This window comes from Akebia trifoliata, unplaced genomic scaffold, assembly GCF_017979445.1.
Source record: "Akebia trifoliata isolate Shusen 1 unplaced genomic scaffold, ASM1797944v1 Contig00392, whole genome shotgun sequence".
Taxonomy (NCBI): Eukaryota; Viridiplantae; Streptophyta; class Magnoliopsida; order Ranunculales; family Lardizabalaceae; genus Akebia; species Akebia trifoliata.
The window spans coordinates 2,016-26,455 of record NW_028237009.1 but is presented as its reverse complement, the minus strand read 5'-3'; the positions used below and the strand labels follow the sequence as shown (position 1 = coordinate 26,455).

The following is a 24,440-nucleotide window of genomic DNA, read 5'->3' as shown; positions in this document are numbered from 1 at the left end:
ATTTTTAATTTTTTTTATTCATCATCATCCTCACATGTCCAAAATCAGTGAAGGTTTTTTTTTAATTTTTTTTACTTATTTTTCTTCCGATTTTCTAACTTCGATTCATCTCGAACGGTCCGTCTTCGACCGCCGACGCAAAAGGGAGAAATGTCTACATCCTTATTCTCTACAAAACCCACCAAATTTTCTTCTATTTTGTCGTCTTTTTCACCCCATATCATCAAAAATCATTCGTATACATATATATATGGGAAATGTTCAACACCCTAAGCTTTACCCTACACTTTAACAAATGTGTTTTGTCCTACATCGGTTAGAAGTTTTGGAATGAAATGATTTTTGGTGAGGATGATCTCTATGATTAGTAGATCATCCTCACCAAAAATCAGCCCATTCCAAAAATTTTAGCCTCATGTTTATAAGTTGAAAAATCGTGGACCGTCCATTTTTTGTAAATCATTTTTTATGGGGTTAGAAGTTTTGGAATGGGCTGATTTTTGGTGAGGATGATCTCCTCACCATAGAGATCATCCTCACAAAAAATCAGCCTATTCCAAAACTTCTAACCCATGTAGGACAAAACACGTTTGTTAAAGTGTAGAGTAAAGCTTAGGGTGCTGAACGGGACCCTATATATATATAAGGGTTTTACAGCTTCGACATCGAATTTTATCTGTTTCGGAATCAAACCGTCCTCCGTCGTAGAAGGGAGAAAGGACGATGGCGTCGAGATCTTCAAAACCATCTAGTTAGGTTCAAAAATCAATTATCTCGATGTTCGAACCACCTTGATTTCCATGTCAATTGCCTCGATTTCCACCCGTGCACTTCAATTCCGTTGCCTAGAGATTATAATGAACTCTCAATTTCTATTAGTAATCGTAGATTGTGAAAATTACATTTATGATTTTATTAAAAAATTTTGTTATGTTTTCAAAAGCATAGAATTCAATTGGTTATTTCAAATTCACATCAGAACTTGCATATTTGATATGTTTAATTTTATTTTATACCAAATTATACGTGGATAGGATATTTCAACGAGTTATTTTCGTCAATTGGGTCCTGTGTACCGCTCGGACCCCGTTTTGATCTAAATTTTGTATTTTTTCAATGTTATTGATAAAAATGAATTTCATAGTTAGAAAAATGATATAATATATTCAATGAACTCATATTGAGTTGAATAATATCAGAAAGTGGATATTTTATTTGAGAGATTGAAAATTGTAAAAATAAAAAAAAATAAAAAAATGATATGAAACGGTAAAATGTCAGAGTCACACCCGAGGGGTGATGTTAGCATTTTACATTGTTGTGTTGTGTGTAGGTTGATGAACGGATATCCAGGGATAATGTTACTAGTTGCATGTTTATTTACTTTCTATTAGTACGAGGTGTTGTTTACTTTTCCGTTTCGTTATTTATTTTAGGCCGAGTGGGCACAATTACATGATAGGAAGTTGGATATCCATTCTCAACCTTGTATTATTAATTTTTCTTTTGTTTTCAAATGAAAATAGTATATATATATTAAAGAATCTGTGAATGCCTGAAGGGATAGTACGTCATATCATCCGGAGTGGTTTACTATCCTGGGATGTATGGTAGGGACCACCAAGCTCATACGTGGCATGAGACGCGTATGAGAGTGAAGTCACAACTAGAATCCGGGTTTATTCCTCTCTATCTTTACCAATAAACTTGTAATGTAAAGGTGGTCGTACACGAATGATTTGTATATTTGAGGATCACATGCACGCCTGATAGAAGAAGATAACTAGTCAATGATTACTAACAATCTTTAGTATTCGAACGTTCTGACACATCGAAAAGAGAACCATTGCTTACAGTCACGTCAAACGGCCAGCCTGAACCGGATAAATGGTCCCGTAAGTGTGGTAAACAGTGACCAACCATAAAATCAGGAACTAATACTTTATTATGAAACATCATGTCCCGACTGGGAACGATCCAGTTGTGAATCTCAACTCTCTAATTCCACTACTCCACCATTGTATATTATGTATATGTTGTCTTATTTTGATATATAAAATGAAATGCATGTTTAATGTTTCAATTTGGTCAATTAGATTTGTATAGAAAGAAAATGCTATATTGGGTACTATTGATTGATGTAATGTGACTTTTAAAATGTTTAGTTGCTCATCCCTGACTATATGTACCAGTTAATCGTAATTTTTTTTGTAAAATTTTTCATATTTTAAAATGTTTCAGTATGTTTATTCGTTCATGTTAAGAGAGGTTATTGGCAGAAATTGTTTATTTCCCTGCTGGGTAACCATTATTACTCACCATTACCTTTTCCATTTTTTTAGTTTCAGATTCAAAGCTTGGCGAGGCAGGTGTCGAAAATGAGTGAGAATCATCTGGTGGGTCAGATAGACAGCTAGAATTCGTAACTTGGTGAGTATTGGGGTTATACCCCCTAGTGGTGTCGATTTGTCCAAGAGTATTATAGATTTTGTTCTGAGCGATAAGACTTTTGTTAGAGTGAGAAAATTTTGTATAATCCCATATATAAATTTCTTATTCCGCACTCTGATCTATCGTACGTTATTAGATGTATATAGGCTTCCGCTAGTATTTTATTTTTGTATGTATATATGCAGAATTGTATGTTGTTTATTAGGTGCAGGTTAAACGTCTTGGGATGCTAACATAAACAGAGGAGATCATGTCGAAATTTTGAAGGACCACCTTGTACCTCGAGATCTGACATGGGGCTTTATGTTAGCGTTTGGCGGGGCGCCACAATATAGATAATATACTAATATTCTCCCAAAACATAGATTCTCATTGGAAACATTTATATATATTTAAAAAGGCAATATTACAAAATGGACTAGTTTTGTCTAAAAGAAAAATCAAATTGTTTCAAACAAAAATCTAATTTCTAGGATTTTCCTTAGAAAATAAAACATATACATCAGTAAATCGTGTTATCCAATTTTCTGATGAAATCACAGATAAAAAATAATTAAAAAGATTCTTAGAATGATTTAATTATGTTATCAATTTTATAAAAAATCTTAAAGAATAACGAAAATTTCTTTTTGATTTCCTTAAAAAATCTAAGAAAAATGAAGTCAAAAAAATATGGACTCAAAATCATACTCAAGCTGTCCAAAAAATTAAACAAACTGTCAAAGTTTTACCTTGTTTACTTATTCCAAATCCAGAACTTCCAAAAATAATCTAAACTGACGCCTCAGAAAAATGATAAGGAGGAATATTATTACAAAAATCAGCAAACGAAGAACAAATAATAAGATATACCACAAGAATTTAAAATCCCTGTCAACAAAATTTCTCAACAATCAAAAAAGATATTTTAGCAATTGTTTTAACAATTTTAAAATTTTAGAGTAATATTTTAAATCAAAAGTTTTTATTAAAAATTGATTGCAAATCTAGAAAAAACATTTTAGAACAAGATATAAAAAACCTTGTATCAAAACAAATTTTTGCTAAATGACAAACTTTACGCTTTATTTTTGAATTTGATATTGAATTTATTCTTGCTTCTCAAAATAGTTTCCCTAATTTTTTAACTAGAGAATTTCTTCAAAAACCACAATGAGCTCTTCAAAAAATCAACAAAAGTCAAAAGAAAATGAGAAAATTCTTGTTGAGATCCAGATTTCTTCTTCTCGTTTTTTTCCAATATCTCCAAAGTCTGAATACCTCCATAAAATAAGTTAAGTCCTATTTTCATTATCTTAAAAGCAATTCAAATCTTTAATGATTCCTCAAATTCAAAAATAATTATTCTTTGACAATAATCTTTTCAATCCTAAACAACCCAATCTATCTTCTAAATATTATGAAGCAATTCTTTCTCAATCTTAAAGTGCAATTATTTCTCATAATCTTGATCAAGAAGAAGAAATAGCATATTCAAAATTGAAAATCCAAAGAATAATACCTTATCAAGAATGAGATTCGTCTTTCTGAAACTCAAAATATGTCAAATCTCCAACTAATCAGTAAATTTCATATACCTATTGGGACTATCAAAATGCATGGGAATACGTTCTCCTCATTCAAAATATGAAAGGATCTTATTCATGGTTAATCCAATTCTGCGAAAAGTTTAATAATCAAATTCCTTATTGGTTCTTCAATCAATGGTGGTAAAATTATGGTTTTATCCCTCAAATTCTCCCTTATGAATTTTTTTTTTAAAGAAATTTGTCAACAATAACAAATTCAAAAATGATGATTTAAATTATCAAAATTTGTTGTTCTCTGCATAAGTTACCCCTGGATACTTAAGTGGAATCACTCAATAGAATTATTAGACAGCTTTCCCACATTTTTCAAAAATACCTATGTTAAATGGTGGGATAAATATGATCACACTAAAGTGACACCTGAAACATCTCAAAAGACCCAAAAGACTTTGTCTTTTAACAATTTTTCAAAATCACTAAAAGTCTCAACAAAATCTGCAAAATCTTATGCTTAAGCAGTTGCTTCAACAATAATTACACCTACAATATCTTCTGCAAAAATTTATGCCCAAGATTTTGTATTAGCCATATAGCAAATGCAAAAGATATCCAAATAACTCAAAAGCCTCAAAGATGCAATGTCAGTCCAAGGTTCTGCTGCTACAAAATCATCCTCATCAAATACTCCTCAAAATATTTCTAATAATGACGAAGAATAACAATTTTTGTTCTAAAAGATATATGTTTGAAGGTCAATAGAATTGTCTGTAAATATAAGTTCGTATAAATTTGTAAAATTACTACGTAAAAGAGTCTGAAATTGCTATGTAAAAGAGTCTGTATATGTATGCAATAATTCAGTTCGTCAAAAAATCGTGATTTAAATAGTAGTAAAATACAATTTGAAAGTGCGTATCAAAAATCAATTAGAATAGTAAAACACTGTTCAAAAGTCAAAATTACTAATCATCAAATAATATTTTAGCCGTCAACACCGTCAAAAGTCATCAAAGTCGTAAACACTCAAGATTACTGTAATTGCTACATGTACTACAACTATAGCACTTCGGTCAAATAGTAAGTTGTCACGTGTACACTTCACGTATATTCATATGCTCAAAATGTCAGCAAAATCCTAACCATACGCATGTCCTTTTTCGAACCTTCTTAAATATTTATAAAACACCTGTCCTTTCTACACACTTCCAAGACCTCTATAAATACCCTACCCATTTATTTGAGGAGACACTCGAAAATAAAAAATTCTCCCAACAACTTCCAACCAACTTTTCCGACCAACTTCTGACCTTCTCCTAACAACTTTCGATCACCTTCTCCGACCAACTTTCGATCTTCTCCTACCATCAAAAGTTTGAAAGATAAAGTTGATCCTGTATTTTGGTATTAGAGTCAAGTTTTCAAAAGTTTTCAGAAAAAATTGTATTACTCTTGTAAAAGTTTAATACTCAAAGGTATATATTTTTCAAATTATTATATTCATTTCAAACTCAAACTATCCTTAATTTTCTAAAGTCAAAGGTAGATAACACAAGGCTCCATCACCATTGGACCGAAGCTGGCTTTCATCGATTGTCTATAAGATAATTTGTCGAAGCCTCTTGGTTTATCCCCTTGATTCTACAAAAAATAATTTTATATAGTTTATATTTGTTTTTGCTTACTGTATTTTCTTATACTATTTTATTTTCAGTTTCATTAAAATCAAATTCGATTTTAAAATTTTTAGATCTAAGTTCGAGGCTTCCTAGTCGAGTAGTAAAACTCGCAGTTTGTATTTCAATGAAACGAATAGTAAATCCTTGACCAACTACTGGAAATAAAACATTTTAAATCCTTATTTGGTTTAAATGGAAATGATTTTAAAATCTTTTAAAAGAAAAATACAAATAGGCAATACCTTTTCTCAAACAGAACCAATAAGAACAATATCTATTAAACAAAACGATGAAGTATCATATGAAAATATATAACAATCTATAAAAAAAAATTGGACTATTCCAAAAGGGCCTACAAAAGAAATTTATAAGGATAAATTAAAATTTAAAAATGATTATATTATAAATACAATAGAACAATCCATGTATATTTCTACAAAATTAGAAAATATATCTTTACTTCCTCATGATCTGATAGAAAAACTTCAAAACTTCGAAATATAATTATATTCATTTTGGCCTGATTCAGGTTGCAATAGTTCCTTTAACTAGAATAGCTAGGGCTAAAGATATTCACTCTAGCTCATGTCAGAGATATAAGACATCTTAAATTTTCTGATCAGTTAATAAGTATAATACATGCACTATTAAATGATAGTCCTGTATTCTTTAACTGTTTCCCAAACTTTTTTGTCTCTTTGACAGACCCAACCATAACAAAATCCTTAACTTTAGGAGTACAAACCAAAGGGTTTAATATGCCAAATTTAAAAAATATTACTATAATTTATAGAATTTATTACAAATTTATGATGTTCCTAATGTAAAATGTTGCTTATCAAAGTCAAACCAAAGGTCTAACCACTATGTTTCAAACAAATTTTAGAAACATGATTATAACGCCAAAACAAATTCAATGGGATACCATTGATTTAAATAGCTCTTGAAAAATAGAAGAGCCCAATAACCAGTACCAAAAGAAAAATATCAAGTAGAAAACATAATAGAGCACTCTAACAGTACTTTTGAGATTAATTTCGACACTGTTAGTCAAAAGAATTATATAATCTCTAGACTATCTACGAGTTCATCAAGAAAATCATTTGATTAAATAACAAATAAAACTTACAATGCTATTCCAACTCACAAATTTTATCCAATTTATACGAAACAAAAATAATAAAAAACAGAGTACAATTCTACTGAATCTGACTTTGGTAGTCCACCTAGATAAGTTAATACAATAAGTATAGAAAATAATAATTTTATCATAGACAAAGAACTATTAAAACAAGAAATCTTAAAAAATCCCTTAAGTAAATAATTTTTAAGAATTTCTCTAATACAGAACAAAAAATAATCAAAGAAAAATGATTTAAATAAATGAATAAAAAAACAAGCCCACATTCTTCTATTATATGGTTAGAAACACAGACAAATTCAAATCAAAAGCTTTCAGTAAACATGTTAAAATAGAAAATTCAAATCTAGAAAACTACAAAAAATGAAAATTTTGAATCAACATTTCCTCCTTTTAGAGTAATAAAAATCATGGGATCTATTGCAACTCCTTTTAAATTAGAAATACAATTTTAAAAAGAAATTTCATGTACACAAAATGATCTTTATCATGTAATAGAAAAAATAATTATACAAATACCTATTTCCACCAGTTAGATCAGCAGATAGGATCAATATCTAATACGCAAAAAATACTAATGTCAATAGGATCAACATCATCATTTTCAATGGTAAAAAATTCTTTTCATTTGCAACATGGATTACCTCCTGTAGAAACAATATCTTTCTTTTTGGAAGAAATAATAAAAAAAACTACAAGAAAATTTAAAAATAAATGTCTTAACAGAAAATCTAAAGAAATTTATAGCCTTAATACAATTACTCACTATAAGTATAAAAAATGGTATAATACAATAATTATAAAAAATAAAAAATTCTCTAAAAAATTTATAGCCTTAATAGATTCAGGCGCGGATCTAAACTATATACAACAAGTCATTGAAGTATTACACACTTAATTTACAAAAAGATTATATAACTTCAAAGATGAAAGCTAATGTTTGTGATCTAACAAAAATGAGACATAAAAATAATCAATCTTAAAAAATTGGGTTATTCTCACAACATGTGCATACAAGCATTATTGTTTTTCAAACATTTAAGTTTTGTGTAATAAAATGTTCAATTTGCTGTCATAAGATATTTTAAAAAACTATAAAAATAATTAATTTTATCATCATGTAAAAAAACATATATCCACATGCAATTTACTAGTCATAAAAAAGTCATTATGTTCTTAATTTTAAATTTATTCTATATTATTTTATAATAAGAATTAAAATATATAATAAATATGTGTAAGAATCCAAGTATTCGGGGGCTTAGACCTATAGCTCATTTGGTTTGACATATAGCAAAACAACTTAGAGGTCGTGGGTTCAAATCCAACTTACCCATAAAAAAAAAAAGTATCCAAATGTCCTTGATTTGTAATAAAACATAAATATTTGATAAACAGTCATTGAAGTATCACACACTTAATTAACAAAATATTATATTAGTTTAAAGATGAAAGCTAATGTTTGTGATTTAAAAAAAATGAGATATAAAAATAATTAATCTTAAAAAAGATTGGATTGTTCTCACAACATGTGTACGAGCATTACGAAAATTTTAATATCTATAAACACATTTTTGAAAATTTTAAGAAGTGTTAAACTCGAATTATATTCCAATCATTCTCGTTATTTATGTTTGTCATTTTTTTTTTAACTTTTCGAGAAAAATGTTAAATGGGGTCCACAGAATAAACGTCAACTCTTACGCCTAAAATTCCCCAATCTGACCTAAATTTCGCCACTCATTTTTATTACGTCGCGCATTGCGCGCATATGCGTACCTTAGACAGAGAGCACCACAGAAGAAAAGAATAGCACTTCTCCAGACAGTTTTGTGTGTTCGAAACCATCTTAATCCCAAGCAGGTTAGTCTTATAATCTCTCGTATCTTTCCACCCGAAATCTAGGGTTTTTATCTTTTCTCCAATCTTGTATTTTCTTTCTAATCTATAGTTGGAATCGTATCGTGTTCTAACTTTTTTAGTGCTTTATAATTATATATCTCCTAAAGATTAAAACGCAAACAGTTGGAGTTGGAGTTGGAGTTGCAACTCCTGTGAATCTATTCCACCTCGCTATTTGCATCCCAAATTCTTCAATCGCTCGATCCGATCCAATCTGCCTCCAATGGGAAACACAGAGAAGCTCATGAACCAGATCATGGAACTCAAATTCACCTCGAAAAGCCTTCAACGCCAATCTCGCAAGTGCGAGAAAGAAGAGAAATCTGAGAAACTCAAGGTCAAGAAAGCGATCGAGAAGGGAAACATGGATGGAGCTCGAATCTACGCAGAGAACGCTATCCGCAAGCGTAGCGAGCAGATGAACTACCTCCGCCTGGCATCACGTCTCGATGCCGTGGTCTCTCGTCTCGACACGCAAGCTAAGATGACCACAATCAGCAAATCCATGGGTTCGATCGTTAAATCCCTTGAATCGTCTCTCACAACTGGAAATTTGCAGAAGATGTCGGAAACTATGGACCAGTTTGAGAAGCAGTTTGTTAATATGGAGGTTCAGGCCGAGTTCATGGAGAGCTCTATGGCTGGAAGTACGTCCCTGTCTACGCCTGAAGGAGAGGTGAACAGTTTAATGCAACAGGTGGCAGATGATTACGGGTTGGAGGTTTCAGTGGGACTTCCGCAGGCGGCGGCGCATTCGATTCCGACTGCTACGACGGAAAAGGCCGACGAGGAGGATCTGTCGAGGCGCCTTGCTGAATTGAAGGCAAGAGGGTAAGGAATTTGAGAATTTGGGTTTTCTGATATTTTCTATGTAATGTGTATAATCTGTGAAGATTTATGTGGATTGGATTTGGATGATATAACTATCGATAATTTATAGTAATAGATTTCCATCTATGAAGTATTTGTGCAAAATAAATATTGGGTTTAGTGAATTTATTGTTTGATGTTTGTTGAATTCCTCAAAAAATGTAGGGCTATCTTCAAATTCCTTCCTTTTTTCCTAATTAGCAGCAATTTTAAATTAGGGCATTGGAATGTAATTTCTGAATGCTTTGTTTAACTTTCCTAGATCTCTCTTTTATGTTACCGTGTTGAATATTGGATGCAAGATTGAGGTATTGTGATTGGGGCTGTTCATGGATCGATTTGGATCAGATCAGGGTGCGTGTCTTGTGGATTTAGTCTAATATCTTATTGGATTGGGGTTTTTTCAGACCCTAACTTGTACCAAACCTTGTCTAATAATTGTATGATCCAATCTGATAAACACAATCTACGAGTATAGAAATAGAAGGGTACATGAAGGAAAGAAAACTCGTGATCAACCTACAATTATCAATATTGAAAGTGTGCTATTTAATTTGTCTTTTCTTTTTGAGCAGTGTAGGGTTTAGAAACTTATTGTTTGACTGTTGTACATTCCCCCTTAGTCTTGGAAGGTCATCTTGGCCTGTAGGGCTTGTGGTTTTCTTGTATTGTTTCTAATATTTCTGTAATAAATCTTGATATTCATATCTTAGGTACTTTGTGATAATGTTTGGTCCTCTCGGTTGGTTGTGAAATGCTTTCTTAAGTGTGTGCTCGGTACTTAGAGTGAATATTTCACTTTGGATCAGTTATAACTTATAAATGATGTGGAGTCATTGACTCTATCTCAAACTATCTGGCTTATGTCATTCTGGTCTGGGATGAGTGCTTGATTATTATTGACAATCAGAAATTGCCACATGGACAGTGGTCCCACTCATTTGGTTTGAAGGAGCGGTGACTGTGCTTATAATACACTTTGAAATTCTGAAATGCCACTCCCATTCAGATCACATGTTCTTTCAATACCAATTTTTCTTTTCCAATTTGCCTCAACCTGCTGTTCTTTCCTTCTCCAATTAGACAACCATTTACAATGACTCCAAAGGAGAAAAAATAGAAAACTAAGGTTCAAGGTTTCTTTTTTTGGGTCCTGAATCCAGTTTTACAACAAAAAACTAAGATAATGAGTTAAAGAGAATTGAAAAAACTCTGTTTGAATTAGATGAAAAAGATATTACTGGGCTCTAGATCATCGTCCACAAGCATCACTTTTCCCCTTCATCATTGCTCAAGAAATCTTTCCATTTCTTAAAAGAGTGAAATTAAATTTCCATCCTTTGCTTGCAACCTCAAACACCAAGAAACAAATTTGTTTACCTTTCAGTGATAACTCACCAAGGATGGTGTTATTTCATTAAACCAGCAGAACTTTGGGTTTTGTATACCATATCACAACTTCCCAATTCTTTTATATATATATATAGGATCCCTTAGTTCGGTTCTTCTCGGTGATACCCGCTGTAGATCTTGTTTTTGTTCTTTTGAGGCTTTTGAAACGCTGGCCCGAATCAGCTCTAGACATGGTTCCCTGGGCATCTAATGTTTTTTTCTTTTTTTCCCTTCTTTTTGTTCCAATAACCGGTGAGAAAATGTGTCATCTCTTCAATTATCCCCAACGAAACTGTTCAAATTAAATCGCAAATAGTTGTTTAGATAATAAATAGTAGCTTATGTATTATAAGTTGAAGGTGCCACCTTGCTAAGTTGGCTAAAGTTGTGTGTTTTTATTTTTATTCTTTATAAGTAAAAGACTTGTGTGTGTTGATACCACAATAGCACTTTGGAAGCACAACTACACTCACTCTACATTCTGGCTGGATAGGATTGGTCTGTGCTTTCAAACTTTGAAACATTTTCGTGATTTCTTGGAGAGATCCTTTCTGTTTCTATACACCAGTTATGCATGGCATATTAAGCAGCAAATATTACATATATTATGACTATGTTGGTCTCTCTCTGTTTCTGGTTTTGAAATGTATCTATGTGTGACTTTGGAAAGTAAATATTTTACAGCGGGCCAATGATCTTACATAGCCCTTGATCCAATTTTAAATTGACCTCTCATCGGTGTATGTAAGGCATTGGTACATTTCTGACATGCCGAGTAAGAAGAGCCCTAACTGCTATGTCTGCAACCTTCAAGCATGGTAATATGTTTTCAGTGCCCCAAATTGTTTCTGTTGGTTGGTTTTCTGAAGATGTCAAACGATGTTGGATGTTGGAATTAAGATTTAAGATTCTTTAAATGCTTGATAGCTTATATTTGAAGGGGGGCTACCACTGAACATATTTTTTGGAGAAAAATTCTAATCTTTGAGGAAGATGAGGTGTGGCAGGGCGACAAAGCCCCTGGACCTGATGGCTTCTCCATGGAATTCTGTTAGGCATGTTGGGAGATTTTTAAAGAGGATCTGTTGCTGGTTGTTCAGGAGTTTTATAGGGATTCCTTTTCATTAGCTTGGTGGGTGTAACTTACAAGATCATTTTAGAAATGCTGACTAATAGACTCAAAAGGAGTGCTTCATGGGTTGATTGGGCCAAGTCAAAGAGTTTTCATTGAAGGTAGATAGATTTTGAATGGGGTGCTTATTGTTCGACTCCAGATTGAAAGCAAGGAAGGCGGGGTTGGTCTGGAAAGGATCTCTTGGAACACATGTTGGGGAGGATGAGTTTTGGGAAGAGATGGATCCTGTGAGTAATGAAATGCATTTCCTCCCCTTCCTTCTCGATTCTTGTTAATGGAACTCCTTATGGCTTTTTCAGGAGTTCAAGGGGCCTAAGGCAAGGGGATCCGCTTTCTCCATTCTTATTCATTATTGCAGTAGAGGTTCTTGGGCATTTGTTGGCGAGAGGGGTGGAGAATGGGACTTAAGTGGCTTCTCAGTTGGGTCAAAAGAGGGCCCATGGTCTTGCACCTGCAGTTTACCGATGACACCTTACTTTTCCTTGATGCATCTTTGTAGCAGATGAGAAAGCTAGGTGTTATTTTATGTTGTTTTGAAGCAATGTTTGGGTTCCTGGTGAACTTGAGAAAGAGCAAAGTCTTTGCAGTTGGGAAGGTTTAGAATGTGGCATTGTTTGGCGGCTTCCTTGGGCCGTCAGGTGGACAGGTTTCCATCTTCTTACCATGGATTACCTCTGGGAGCTCCATATTGAAGCTTGGCCATTTGGGACCCATTGTTGAAGAGAGTTGGTAGGAGATTGGCTTCCTGACAAACGAATTATCTCTAAAAGTGAGGTAAGCTTACCTTTATTAAGAGCATGCTTTCTAACCTTTTGGTATATTTTCTTTCTTTGTTCTCAATGCCAAGGAAGGTGGAACATAGATTGGCTAAGTTTTTTCAAGACTTCTAGTGGCATGATAAGGTGGGAAATAGGAAGCATCACCTTGTGAACTTGAAGTGCATTGCCAAGGCAAATAATAGGCGTGGCGTGGCCTTGGTGTTAATAGGTTGGGGCTGGTGAATTTTTTTTTTATTGATGAAGTGGCTTTGCGGTTGAGGTTGGTAGTCTCTGGAGAAACATCATTGTGGCAAAGTTTAGGACAGATGGCTTTGGGTTGCAGAGTGGAAAGGCTCGGGAGTTGCACGACTGTGGGGTATGGAAAGGGATCTTGAAAGTTCTTCCTTTATTCAGATTGAGGATTTAGTTTCAGGCAGGAAAAGGGAAAATAGTGAGGTTTTTGGAGGACAATTGGTCTGGTTGTTGCCCCTCCAGTGGATGAGTTCCCGACCTTTTACTCCATTTCCACAAAGAAAGGTCTTCCTGTCTCCAGTTTCAAACAATTTAGAGGAGGGGAGTGGAGATGGGATTTGGGTTTTTGTAGAGCTTTCAATGATTGGGAGTTTAGTCGCTTGCATCGACTCTCACTAGCTAATGTGGAGTTGGAGGATGCTTGTAAATGGAAGATCTGTTCCACAAAAAGTTCAGGAGGTTTTATTAGTCAAAAATCTTTAACTCAGGATATTGGTTTTGTAGGGTAAGTGTTTACGGATGTTTGGAATTTTTGGGTTGGGGTGATACCCTCTTATGGTTGAGTTCCCAAGTTTTAATGGCCTGCTAGACAGGAACAATTTGTCCAATCTAGGATTTTATATTTTGGTCTACTGAGGCATTCCCATGTGGACTTGGACTTGGGATCAGCAAACTGGATCACTAGCGTGCTTGTTCGTATCAACAATATCCCTTTCTCACTTTCTCTCAAAAACATGTTGTTGAGAAACATAATGTTTCTTTTTTCCCACTTTGGACTATTTTACTACTTTTCTTTGGGGTTCACAAGTAGTTCCATCTATGCTATGCTTTCATGGTGTGGTTAGCTGAGAATGACTCTCATACAGAGCTTGAAAGAACCAAAGATGGAATAGACAAGATTGTTTATCAAGAAACCTGAACAGATGGAAACAGGAATTTCTTTTATGTATATGGTAGCATACAGTAGACAACGTTTTGTCCTATATGGCAACAGGTTTTGCAATGGGCTGATTTTTTGTCAGGATGATCTGTATGATGATGACATTATCCTCACAAAAAATCAGCCGATTCTAAAACTTCTAACCCTATGAAAAGTGGTTACAAACCAAAGGGTAAAAATGAATGGTCCATGATTCATCAACTTGTAAAATGGGGCTATTAATTTCAGAATGGGATGATTTTTTGTGAGAATGATCCCTTCACCATACAGACTATCCTCACAAAAAATCAGCTCATTCCGAAGCTTTTAGCCCATATAGGACAAAACACGTTGTCTACGGAACCCATCCCATATATATATATATAATTATTATTTGTATCTGATCCCAAAGAAACAGACTGTAAGCCCCAAAATGTGATACCATTTTATAGGGATAAATGGGAAAGATTTCAATAGATGCATATATAGAAGAACAGGTTTGATAATCTAATTAATCAGATAGACCAACTTATTAGAGAATTCAAATGTGGGCCCCTGTTTTTTTTTTCCAGTAACCCTGACAATTTACAGAAAAGTTTATCCAAGGGTGGAACGAAGAAATGCCTTCTATGTACAGAGTGCCCATCTACACGCACTTGTGTTGGTGGAATTATCATACAATACGACTAAGTAGTCCCCAACAATTTTACTGACTTTTAATCATTCCGAAAGGTCATCTGCCCTCTTCTCTTCAGGGCTTTTAAAATTGTGAAGTATAAGATTTGTTATGTGGTGGTGATGGAGTTGGGGTTGGTGGTAAAGAATGTGACCAAGTAGTTAATAATTGGGTTGGGTGAGAGTGCTTTAATATATATATATACACTGAACAACTCGTAATGTGTTGTGTTTGCAGTGCACTCTTATAAAGTCAGGATTGCATGTTTCTTTACGAGCATTTTACATTAGTAAGGATTCATCCCGACTTAAATAAAAAATGCTTTGAAGATATTTTGAATTTTGTGTTATGAACTGCGACATTGATATATCTATAGGGTGCAAATCAGTTTTATTAAGAAAATAAGTCAATTACAGAATTAAATGAGAAGTTAAGTCGAATTCAAATTAAATATTAGGAGAGAAAAAAATATATAAGTTAAAAGAACTTATCGGTTTGTAGAAACAAACTTAAGTCAAGATTTTACATTGAACACGATGTCTTTAAAACAGATTTCGCCTATGTTCCGATGTCAACAATTCGTAAACGTCTGTCTCCCAGGATATAATAATCTATAACAAAGAGGGTAGCACTCCAATCTCTGTTTATGACGAACTCGAAAATATTAGGTACTCTCTTTTAATATATCTCACAAATAATAAATTATAAGAACAATTTAAGCATAATTGATTGGATGTTTTTAAACTCAAGAATCTCACAATTTTTACTTGAGAATAAATTAGAAGTGAAGTTTTTTTATTTTCTTGGATCAACTCTAATAAATAAATAACAAGAAGTTCCCATTGTTTCAAAGAGGGGTTAAAAAATGAGGTGCCAATAAGCAAAATTGAACCAATGCCTTAAGAAGACGTTGGTTAGAGTTAATAGAGTTATAACTTCTTTGGGAATTATCCCATGATTGGTAATGTGATCTATTAAGTTATTCCCATCCAATTAAAAAAATCTTTGATTTTCTAATTTATTTTTATTTATTTTACAAAAAATTCAATAGTAGGTACTTCACACTTTAAAACCATTCAATTCCAACATTGATAATTGTTGTGATCCAACATTTATTTTCTAAATAGATTGTCCATATATTTTAATTTCAAGTCATTTAATTAAGAATAAACGACTTCAAATTGAAAAAAAAATCTTGTGAATTTGGTCCCTATGATCATTGTATGATTGGATTGTCCAACATGATACTCAGGTTAGTGTCAAAAGTGAGATAAGGCTGCATGTCTAAGAATATTCATTGGTTTTAAAAAAAAATTACATTCACAACAATGATGAACTAAACATCTGCAAAGAAATAGTTTTTTAAAATAATCAATATTGGTGAAACATGACACTATTTCTTTCTCTTTCTTCTGAGTATATAGAATTTTGTCCTCTACAAGACTATGGCATGGGATAATGTTTTTGGATGCCACAAAGTTACATAGTAAGGGGAAATCCAATCAAAACATGAAAATGTAATTTTCCATGCACAATCCAACACTCGCATACTAATTTAGTAGGGAGAGCATTTTTCTTACTCATATGTGATCATGGCCAAATACATAATGGCTTAAGGCGTCCACTCCATAGTAATTACTTGAATAATTCACGAATTATACACAAATTTTTTTTTTTTTTTGAATGATATAAGAAATGATAAAAATTTCTATCCAATTCAACTCTTCATAAACATTCATGACTTTTTGGTATTTTTTCAAATTATTCATAATTTATTCTTTTTTAGAATTGAACAAATCGAAAATATTTTCTCAAAAGAGGGGTAAAAACACACATGAACCCTTAATAATAATAAATTCTACATCAATATCATGTGATACTAAATTCGTTATTTTCTCTCTACACATGAAGGTTTTACCATTAGACCTAGCATGATATACCTAAGAAATTGAGGGGTTTCTAGAAAGAGAACTTCTACCAATTTTTTTTTTCTAGAGAGAGGAACTCAAAGAAGGGACCAAGGGGATCACATCTTCTTGTTTCTCACAAGAGGAAGATACAGATTACCCATATCTCTTCGTGCTAGTTTCTTTCTTTTTTCCTTCGAATGCTCTTTTCCCCTTTTGCTATATTGTTTTCTTTAATAGGTTAGGTGATCCACTTCAGGTGGCTCTGGTTTTGATAGTACGTTTGGTACACCGCTTCACATGGATGACCAAACAACGATTAAATCTAGACTTGGGTATGCTCATATCATGTACTTATCCTGAATCTATCTCTTTGGAGTTTGGAGAGAGATGATGGACGAACTTATTTACATTACAAAGAATAATCTAAGAATGGAAACCTTCTCCATGTCAGGATTGCTCTTCATTTGACCACAATATCCAAAATCTAAATCCTGTCTAGCTACTAAGGAAAAAAAAAATTGGAGGAAAAAGTCTAATTAGATTTTGGTAATTCCTTATTCATCTTCTAATCAAACCGACACTTCCCATGATAAGATGGATGCACCCTCTTGGATTGTTCATCAGACTTGCAACACTGATACGGTATTGGATATTGTAACAGCTCAGGTTGAGTTTTCCAGTGCCAAGGCAACTAATCACTTTTTTTGGATGAGATTTCAAAAGAGCAAGCTGTTGGGATACCTGCAAGTTCAGATATCTGTGCGTGCGATTTCTTCTCTCATTATTTCTTCTAATAATGTGGCAACTTTGAATGCACAAACTTCTTCACTGTTAGTTTTGACCACCTTCAAGGGTAAAAATCTTGAAGTTTCTATCTTTGTGGAACTTTATGAAAATGGTTAATCCTTTTGCATATTTGGAGATTTTTAACAAGCCAATTGATGAACTAGAAAATAAGGATAAATCTGTTATGGGAAATCAGTCCACGAAATCAAATTTTGGACCCCAATCCAACCCAGATGACACCTCGACAAAAGCTTCTTCTTGTCCACTAGATAAACAAGCCAAAATTAAGTCATCAAAGGCTTAAAGGAAAAAAACTGCCATGGTTCTTGTGGAATCTTCTATAACTACCTGGTTGAAAAAATCGAATTTGAAGGGCCACTCCCATCTTCCTTCTCATAATTAATGTTAAGTCTCTATGTGGAATGTTGGTGGTCTTAACCATGACAATAAATGAAGGATTTGATTTCATGGGAGAAGATCAATTTGAGGGGTATTTGTGAAACTAAAGTGGAAATTAACAAATCTTCCAGGTTCCACAAGTCTATTTCGAAGTTGATAATTATGCTTCTCATTACTGTGGAAGAGTCTAGGTTGGTTGGAACCTACTTATTTTCAAACTTGAAAAACTCTATGAAAATTCCCATATGATTCATTATTTTATTAGAAAATTAAGGGATGGATTTGAGTTCGAAGCCTCTTTTGTATACGTTGAGAATTTAATTTCTGCTCGGACTTCTTTATGGATTTTTCTCTGATTAACACAAATCAACCTTGGATAGTTTTGGGAGATCTCAATATTCTCAAATTCCAGAATCAAAAAAATGGTGGACGCACGACTTCCAAATGAGCGATGAATGCTTTTAATTCTTGTATTGATAGTTGTGGTTTAATGGATCTCAAAACTAATGACGACTTGTTTTCTTGGACTAACAAGGCTACAACTTCAGAGCGGATTCTCAGTTGATTGGATAGAGCTTTGATTAATTCGGTTTAGCTATTTGCTTTCCTGCACATGACTCTAGACTATCTTCCAATTGGAGTTTCTGATCACTCCCCTATTCGATTTAGATTTCCTGAAAGTAGAGGTAATGGTCCTAAGATCTTAACATTTTTTTGTTGCCTGGATTGAGCAACCTGGGATAAGAGAATTAATTGTAAGAGTGTGGTCGACTCTAGTTATTGTCAATCCAATGTTTAAAATTGTAACCACTTCTTTTAGTGAAATTTGCTTTAAGAACTTGAAATCGAAATTCTTTTAGGCGTTTAAATGACCGGAAAATCATGGTCCTGACTAGTCTTCATGATGTTCAAAGCAAGATCCAAAAATTATGATTATGCACAACAGGAGTACATTTCAGTAAAGAATTACCAGAACGAGTTAGCCGTTGAGGAGTTCTTTCGTTAGAAATTCATAATTTAGTGGCTAAAGGAGGGAGATAGTAACACAAGATTCTTTTATTCCTCTATCAAGTCTAACTTAGCCATCAATGGAATGACTAGTCTGATCAATGACCAATGGTGCAATTAAACAATTGAAGAACTTATGGGAAACTGGCTTCTAAATTTTTCTCCAATCTTTTTAAGGTGCGTTCTTCTCCTCCTTGCCCTCAAATCCCTTTCAAATTTAAGCTTGATGAAAATCTCTCTGATTTTTTATCAACCCCAGTTTCTAGGGAGGAAATCAAATATGTGGTGTTCAATTCTTCAATTAACAAATCCCCTGGCCTAGACAGGTTTCATGTTGAATTCTATACCCCATATTGGGGAGGATGTCATAAACGTTGTGCTGAATTTTTCACTCATTGCAAGCTATTGAAAGAGGTTAATGCTACACTTATTTGTTTTATCCCAAAAGAGCTGAATGCCAACACCCTCGAAAAAGTGCAGACCAATCTCGCTTTGCAATTTCCTATGTAGGATTATCTCAAAAAAAAATTGCTAATAGATTATCTATTTGGCTTCCTAGCATTATTAGTCCTAACGAATCTACTTTTGTGAAAAGAAGGAAAATCCAAGATAACATTTTGTTAGCTGACAAAATGGTTTTTAATATGCATTTTCAATCTCTCTCTCAAATTTTTTGTACCAAAATTGACATCCTTAAATCTTTTGATAGTTTACATTGGAATTTTCTTGAGTCAATTTTAATTCAATTAGGAATTCCTCATATCTAGGTCAATTGGGTCTTGGAATGTATTTCTTCACCTTCTTTCTTAATTGACATTAATGGATCCAGTTATGACATTTTCTCTAGTGGGTGTGGTGTCTGTCTACGCCCTATTTCCCCCTATCTTTTCACCATGGCCATGGAAGCGTTTACCTCTTTGTTGGAAACTAGTATCTATTATGGAGAATTTGAAATTCCTATAATTCAAAATTTTGTTGGAGTTTCTCATCTCATTTTTGTGGATGATGTTCTTCTGTTCTCAACTGATTCTTTTCAATCTGTTTTAAGTCTTAAAAATGTCCTTGACCAATTTCACCATAGTTCGGGTCTTGAAATTTGCAGCCTATACAAGCATTCCTAAGGTCGACGTTTGTTCAAACTCTCTTTATTCAATCAATTGCATCAATGATGAATTTCAACCATCTTAGAAGTATGAAGATCTAATTCAAGATATCAAGGACTTCTCTCTTCGTTTTGTAAAGTGTACTTTCGCCTTCCAATGGAGAGAAGCTAATAGGGCGGCTGATTTCCTTACTCTTTTGGGATCCTTTCATAGGATTTTTTTTGTAATCTCCAATGAGGAATTTGTCCCTCACAAGCTAAAACAAAATTTGTTTGACAATATCACTTGTAACTACAGTATTTCTTTTTTATGTTACCGATAAAAAAAAAGTTTTACTATTATACAATTATTAACTATTGTCCATTATAAAATCTCAAAATTATCGATCAACATGTTAATTTTTTACTCCTTTTAAACATCTTCTTTCTCCTCCCTTGGATCTTTTGAACAAGAGGTAATTCAATTAAGTATGAGAGTATATGTATTGCATTATAAATATTTGTGTTAATAGTACGATTAGTCATAAAAAAGTCATTATGTTCTTAGTCTTAAATTTGTTCTATGTTATTTTATAATAAGATTAAAATGTATAATAAATATATGTGTAAGCATCCAAGTATTGTGGGGCTTAGAATCAAAGCTCATTTGGTTTGACATATTACAAAAGGGAAATGTTCAGCACCAAACATTTTGGCAAAACATTTTTCAAAACATGGGTTAGAAGTTTTGGAATGGGCTGATTTTTAGTGAGGATGATTTCTACGGTGAGGAGATCATCATCACCAAAAATCAGCCCATTCCAAAACTTCTAACCCCATAAAAAATGGTTTACAAAAAATGGACGGTCCACGATTTTTCAACTTGTAAACATGGGGTTAGAAGTTTTGGAATGGGCTGATTTTAGTGAGGATGATCTCTACGGCCATGTAGGACAAAAGTGGTTGGCTAAAATGTTGGCCAAAATGTTTGGTGTTGAACGGGACCCATTACAAAATAGCTTAAAGGTCATGGGTTCAAATCCAACTTACCCATAAAAAAAAAGTATCCTAATATCCTTGATTTTTAATAAAACTTAAATGTTAGATAAACAGTCATTGAAGTATCACAGACTTAATTTACAAAATATTATATAAGTTTAAAGATGAAAGCTAATGTTTATGATTTAAAAAAATGAGATATAAAAATAATCAATCTTAAAAAGATTGGGTAGTTCTCATAACATGTGTATACGAGCATTGTGAAAACTTTAATATGTATACACACATTTTTGACAGTTTTTTGAAGTGTTGAACTCGAATTATATTCCGACCATTCTATATCTTATTTTTGTCATTTTTTCCAATTTTTTGAGCAAAATGTTAAATGTACATTCGGATTTGTATTTGAATTAACGATTTTTTTTTTTTCCGAATACCAGATTGCTAACTATCCAATCCTCTATCAAATGGGGTCCATAGAGTAAACGTCAAATCTTACGCTTAAAATTCTCCAATCTGGCCGATCTCTCGATGTCATTTTTTCCAATTTTTTGAGCAAAATGTTAAATATATATTTGGATTCGTATATGAATTAATGATTTTTTTTTTCCGAATACTGAATTGCTAACTATCCAATCTTCTATCAAATGGGGTCCACAGAGTACACGTCAAATCTTACGCCTAAAAGTCTCCAATACTGGATTACTAACTATCCAATCCGCTATCAACTGGGGTCCACAGAGAACCTCAATCTTACGCCTAAAATTCTCCAATCCGACCAATCTGTCGAATTTCCCAACTTTACTCATTTTATTTTACGTCGCGCATTGCGCACCTATGCGTACCTTAGACAGAGAACACCACAAAATAAAAGAATAGAAATCTAAAGAAAGACATTTTCTCTACGGAGGGGTGTCTCTGTCCAGGCTCCAGTCCAGACGGTTTTGTGTGTTCGAAACCATCTTAATCCCAAGCAGGTTAGTCTTATAATCTCTCGTATCTTTCCACCCGAAATCTAGGGTTTTTATCTTTCTCCAATTTTCTTTCATTTTTTCTTTCTTTCTTTCTAATCTATAGCTGGAATCGTATCGTGTTTTAACTTTAGGGCTTTATAATTATATATCTCCTAAAGGTTAAAACACAAACAGTTGGAGTTGCAACTCCTGTGAATCTATTCCACCTCGCTATTTGTATCCCAAGCTCTTAAGAGTTCCAATTCCTAGTACCCAAACTTCCAAATTTGGTAGTTTTGCAACTCTCTCAGGTTCAGAATTACAACTCTGCCCATACTCACCCAATCGCCCAGGCTGATTGTGCCCACGTTTTCCAGAACCCCAGACTACTGCCCATGGTGATTGCGGTCAGACTGTCTAGGTGACTCTGTGATGACCCATGTTGACCCCAACTGCACAATAGGTGGTATCCTGACTAGAAGGGATTTTAACAGTCTTTAGGGTGGCAACGCACCTCTAATGTTATGTTATTTGTTAAACAACATGCCATGATAGGGCTTAGACCCATAATTCAGTTGGTTTGACACAATGCAAAGCAACTTTGAGGTCATGGGTTCAAGTCCAGCTTACCCATAAAAAATAAGAGTAATGATTTTCCGATGCTCCCCTCTGACATAGGCTCCCATACTCCCCCTGACGTGGCATGTGCTAGAACCATAAATCGTTTTCCTCGGGATACACAACTGCACATATTTATGGTGATGTGCAGTTGTGTATCCCGAGGAAATATCTGTGGTTCTAGCCTATGCCACTCCAGGGGGTGTATGTCAGAGGGGGCGTCAGAAAATCACGAATCAAAAAATAAATAATATGCTATGATATGGCACCCATTTTACCACTTATAAATTATGATGGCTGTTATTTTGTATTTTTATTTCATAGGTTATATCTTAGCATATTAAATTTAAAACCATGGTTTCAAACTTGTCTCTATGGCAGTGTTATACTCGTTTTCACTAAATTTAGATTTGAATGTCATTTTATTTCAAATTTCTTTTTTGTTGAAAAATGTTTTTAAATGTAAATGGAGGGTACCCCCACCCTCTCCCCCTCAATTAAGGCCACCTCCTAATTACATTGCCGACAATTCCTTTAAATACTGGTTATGATATCTTTCACATTCATCTACCAAAATACTATCTTTAGAGAAGTTGTTAATTCAGTAAGTTGGCGAAGTAAATAAATGACGTAGCGGAAACGTGGAATCAATAGATTTGATAGGTTGTGTTCAATGGAACACTCAAAATCAATTTGAATCAATATATTCAATTGATAAGCAAGTAATAGCTTGAAGTAAAAAAAAAGAAGCAAAAAATTAAAAAAAGTAATCAAAAGAGAAAAGATAATTGAATTGATTCTCGATTTTAGGATTTGGGCTCTTTATATAGATAACTCCATCATAATAACTTGTAATCCTACTAAAATACCAAAAATTAATATTCCTAATCTATCTATAACATAATATTAACTTTCTAATTATATTAGAACTCAAATAGGAGACTTCTAAGCACTTCTAATTATAGTCTAAATGATAAAAACGAATTTAAAACAATTTAGAAACTAACAAGGAATTGTACTCTTAACATAACTAAGAAATAGAAATCCTTCTAGAAGTAGAAATAAAAATCCTACAAGAAACAAAAATAGAAATAGAAATCTAATAGAATTAAAAAACTACTTAGAACCTGTAGATGTCCTATGTTAGGCCCATTTTCTTTGAAAAAAACTCGTCCTCGAGTTGTTTTTAAAGGCCTTTTTTTTTCTTCTTGTTTTTCCATTCATCCCTTACTCTAATCCACGTCCAGTGATATCTGTTCTTCAGACTTAAATTAGAGAATATAATTGCCCATAGCTTATGATCAGGCAAATTCTTCATATTAACATTATTGTGTATCTTCTTCAAGATATGAAGGGGTTCAATTTTCTTCAACTTAATCTTGTTGTAAGTTCTGGCGGGACAACGAGTTTCGTTAAGATAAATCATGATCAAGTTTTCTTCTTCATAGCTCTTGAATTATCTCTGTTTATCGGCATCTACTTTGGACTTTTCGTTAGAAGCTTTAAGGTTCTTTTTCACTTGTTCCTTCAATATGTCATGCTCTTTCGGATTCATCATACAATGGGACAAATTTGGCAGACTTGCACCGGGCACCAAATCGATGTGATGTTGGATATTTTTCATTGGAGGCAATGGATCTGATAATTTTGAAGGAAGAATGCGAGAAAATTCTTCAAGGAGGGGTTGCACTTGATGAGAAACTTGAGTAGGAGGGTCTCGGTTGGAAGGGTGCACTACCATAAAAAACACTTGGCTTGTTTCCTTTAAGTCCTTGTTGATGTTGGTAGAAACAAAGCATGTTTTATTCTCCTTAGCTGGATGGGTAGCCTTGGATTTTGAATGGGAAGGGTGTAAGATCATTTTGACTCCATTATGTATGAAAGAATAGGTGTTGGTTTTGCCTTGGTAGGTGACATTATTATCATGAAGCCAAGGCCTTCCCAAGAGGATGTGGCATGCTCTCATTGGGACGATGTCACAAATA

General features: G+C 33.5%; 1 protein-coding gene and 1 long non-coding RNA gene across 2 annotated transcripts; both read left to right on the top strand.

The window, feature by feature from the left end:
- The first annotated feature begins 8,522 nt into the window (after positions 1-8,522).
- LOC147381493 (ESCRT-related protein CHMP1B) lies at positions 8,523-9,694 on the top strand. The gene is made up of 2 exons (XM_086430333.1): positions 8,523-8,660; positions 8,807-9,694. The coding sequence occupies exon 2, from the start codon at positions 8,923-8,925 to the stop codon at positions 9,532-9,534; it is 612 nt and encodes a 203-aa protein (XP_086286459.1). The 5' UTR covers positions 8,523-8,660; positions 8,807-8,922; the 3' UTR covers positions 9,535-9,694.
- Positions 9,695-21,639: 11,945 nt separating this feature from the next.
- On the top strand, positions 21,640-24,185 carry LOC147381492 (uncharacterized). Its single transcript, XR_015174511.1, has 2 exons — positions 21,640-21,861; positions 24,035-24,185. It is a non-coding gene; the product is annotated as an uncharacterized LOC147381492 (long non-coding RNA).
- Positions 24,186-24,440: the final 255 nt, after the last annotated feature.

Excerpts from the sequence above, each read along its gene's own strand:
- LOC147381493 (XM_086430333.1), top strand. The coding sequence starts at position 8,923 with ATGGGAAACACAGAGAAGCTCATGAACCAGATCATGGAACTCAAATTC.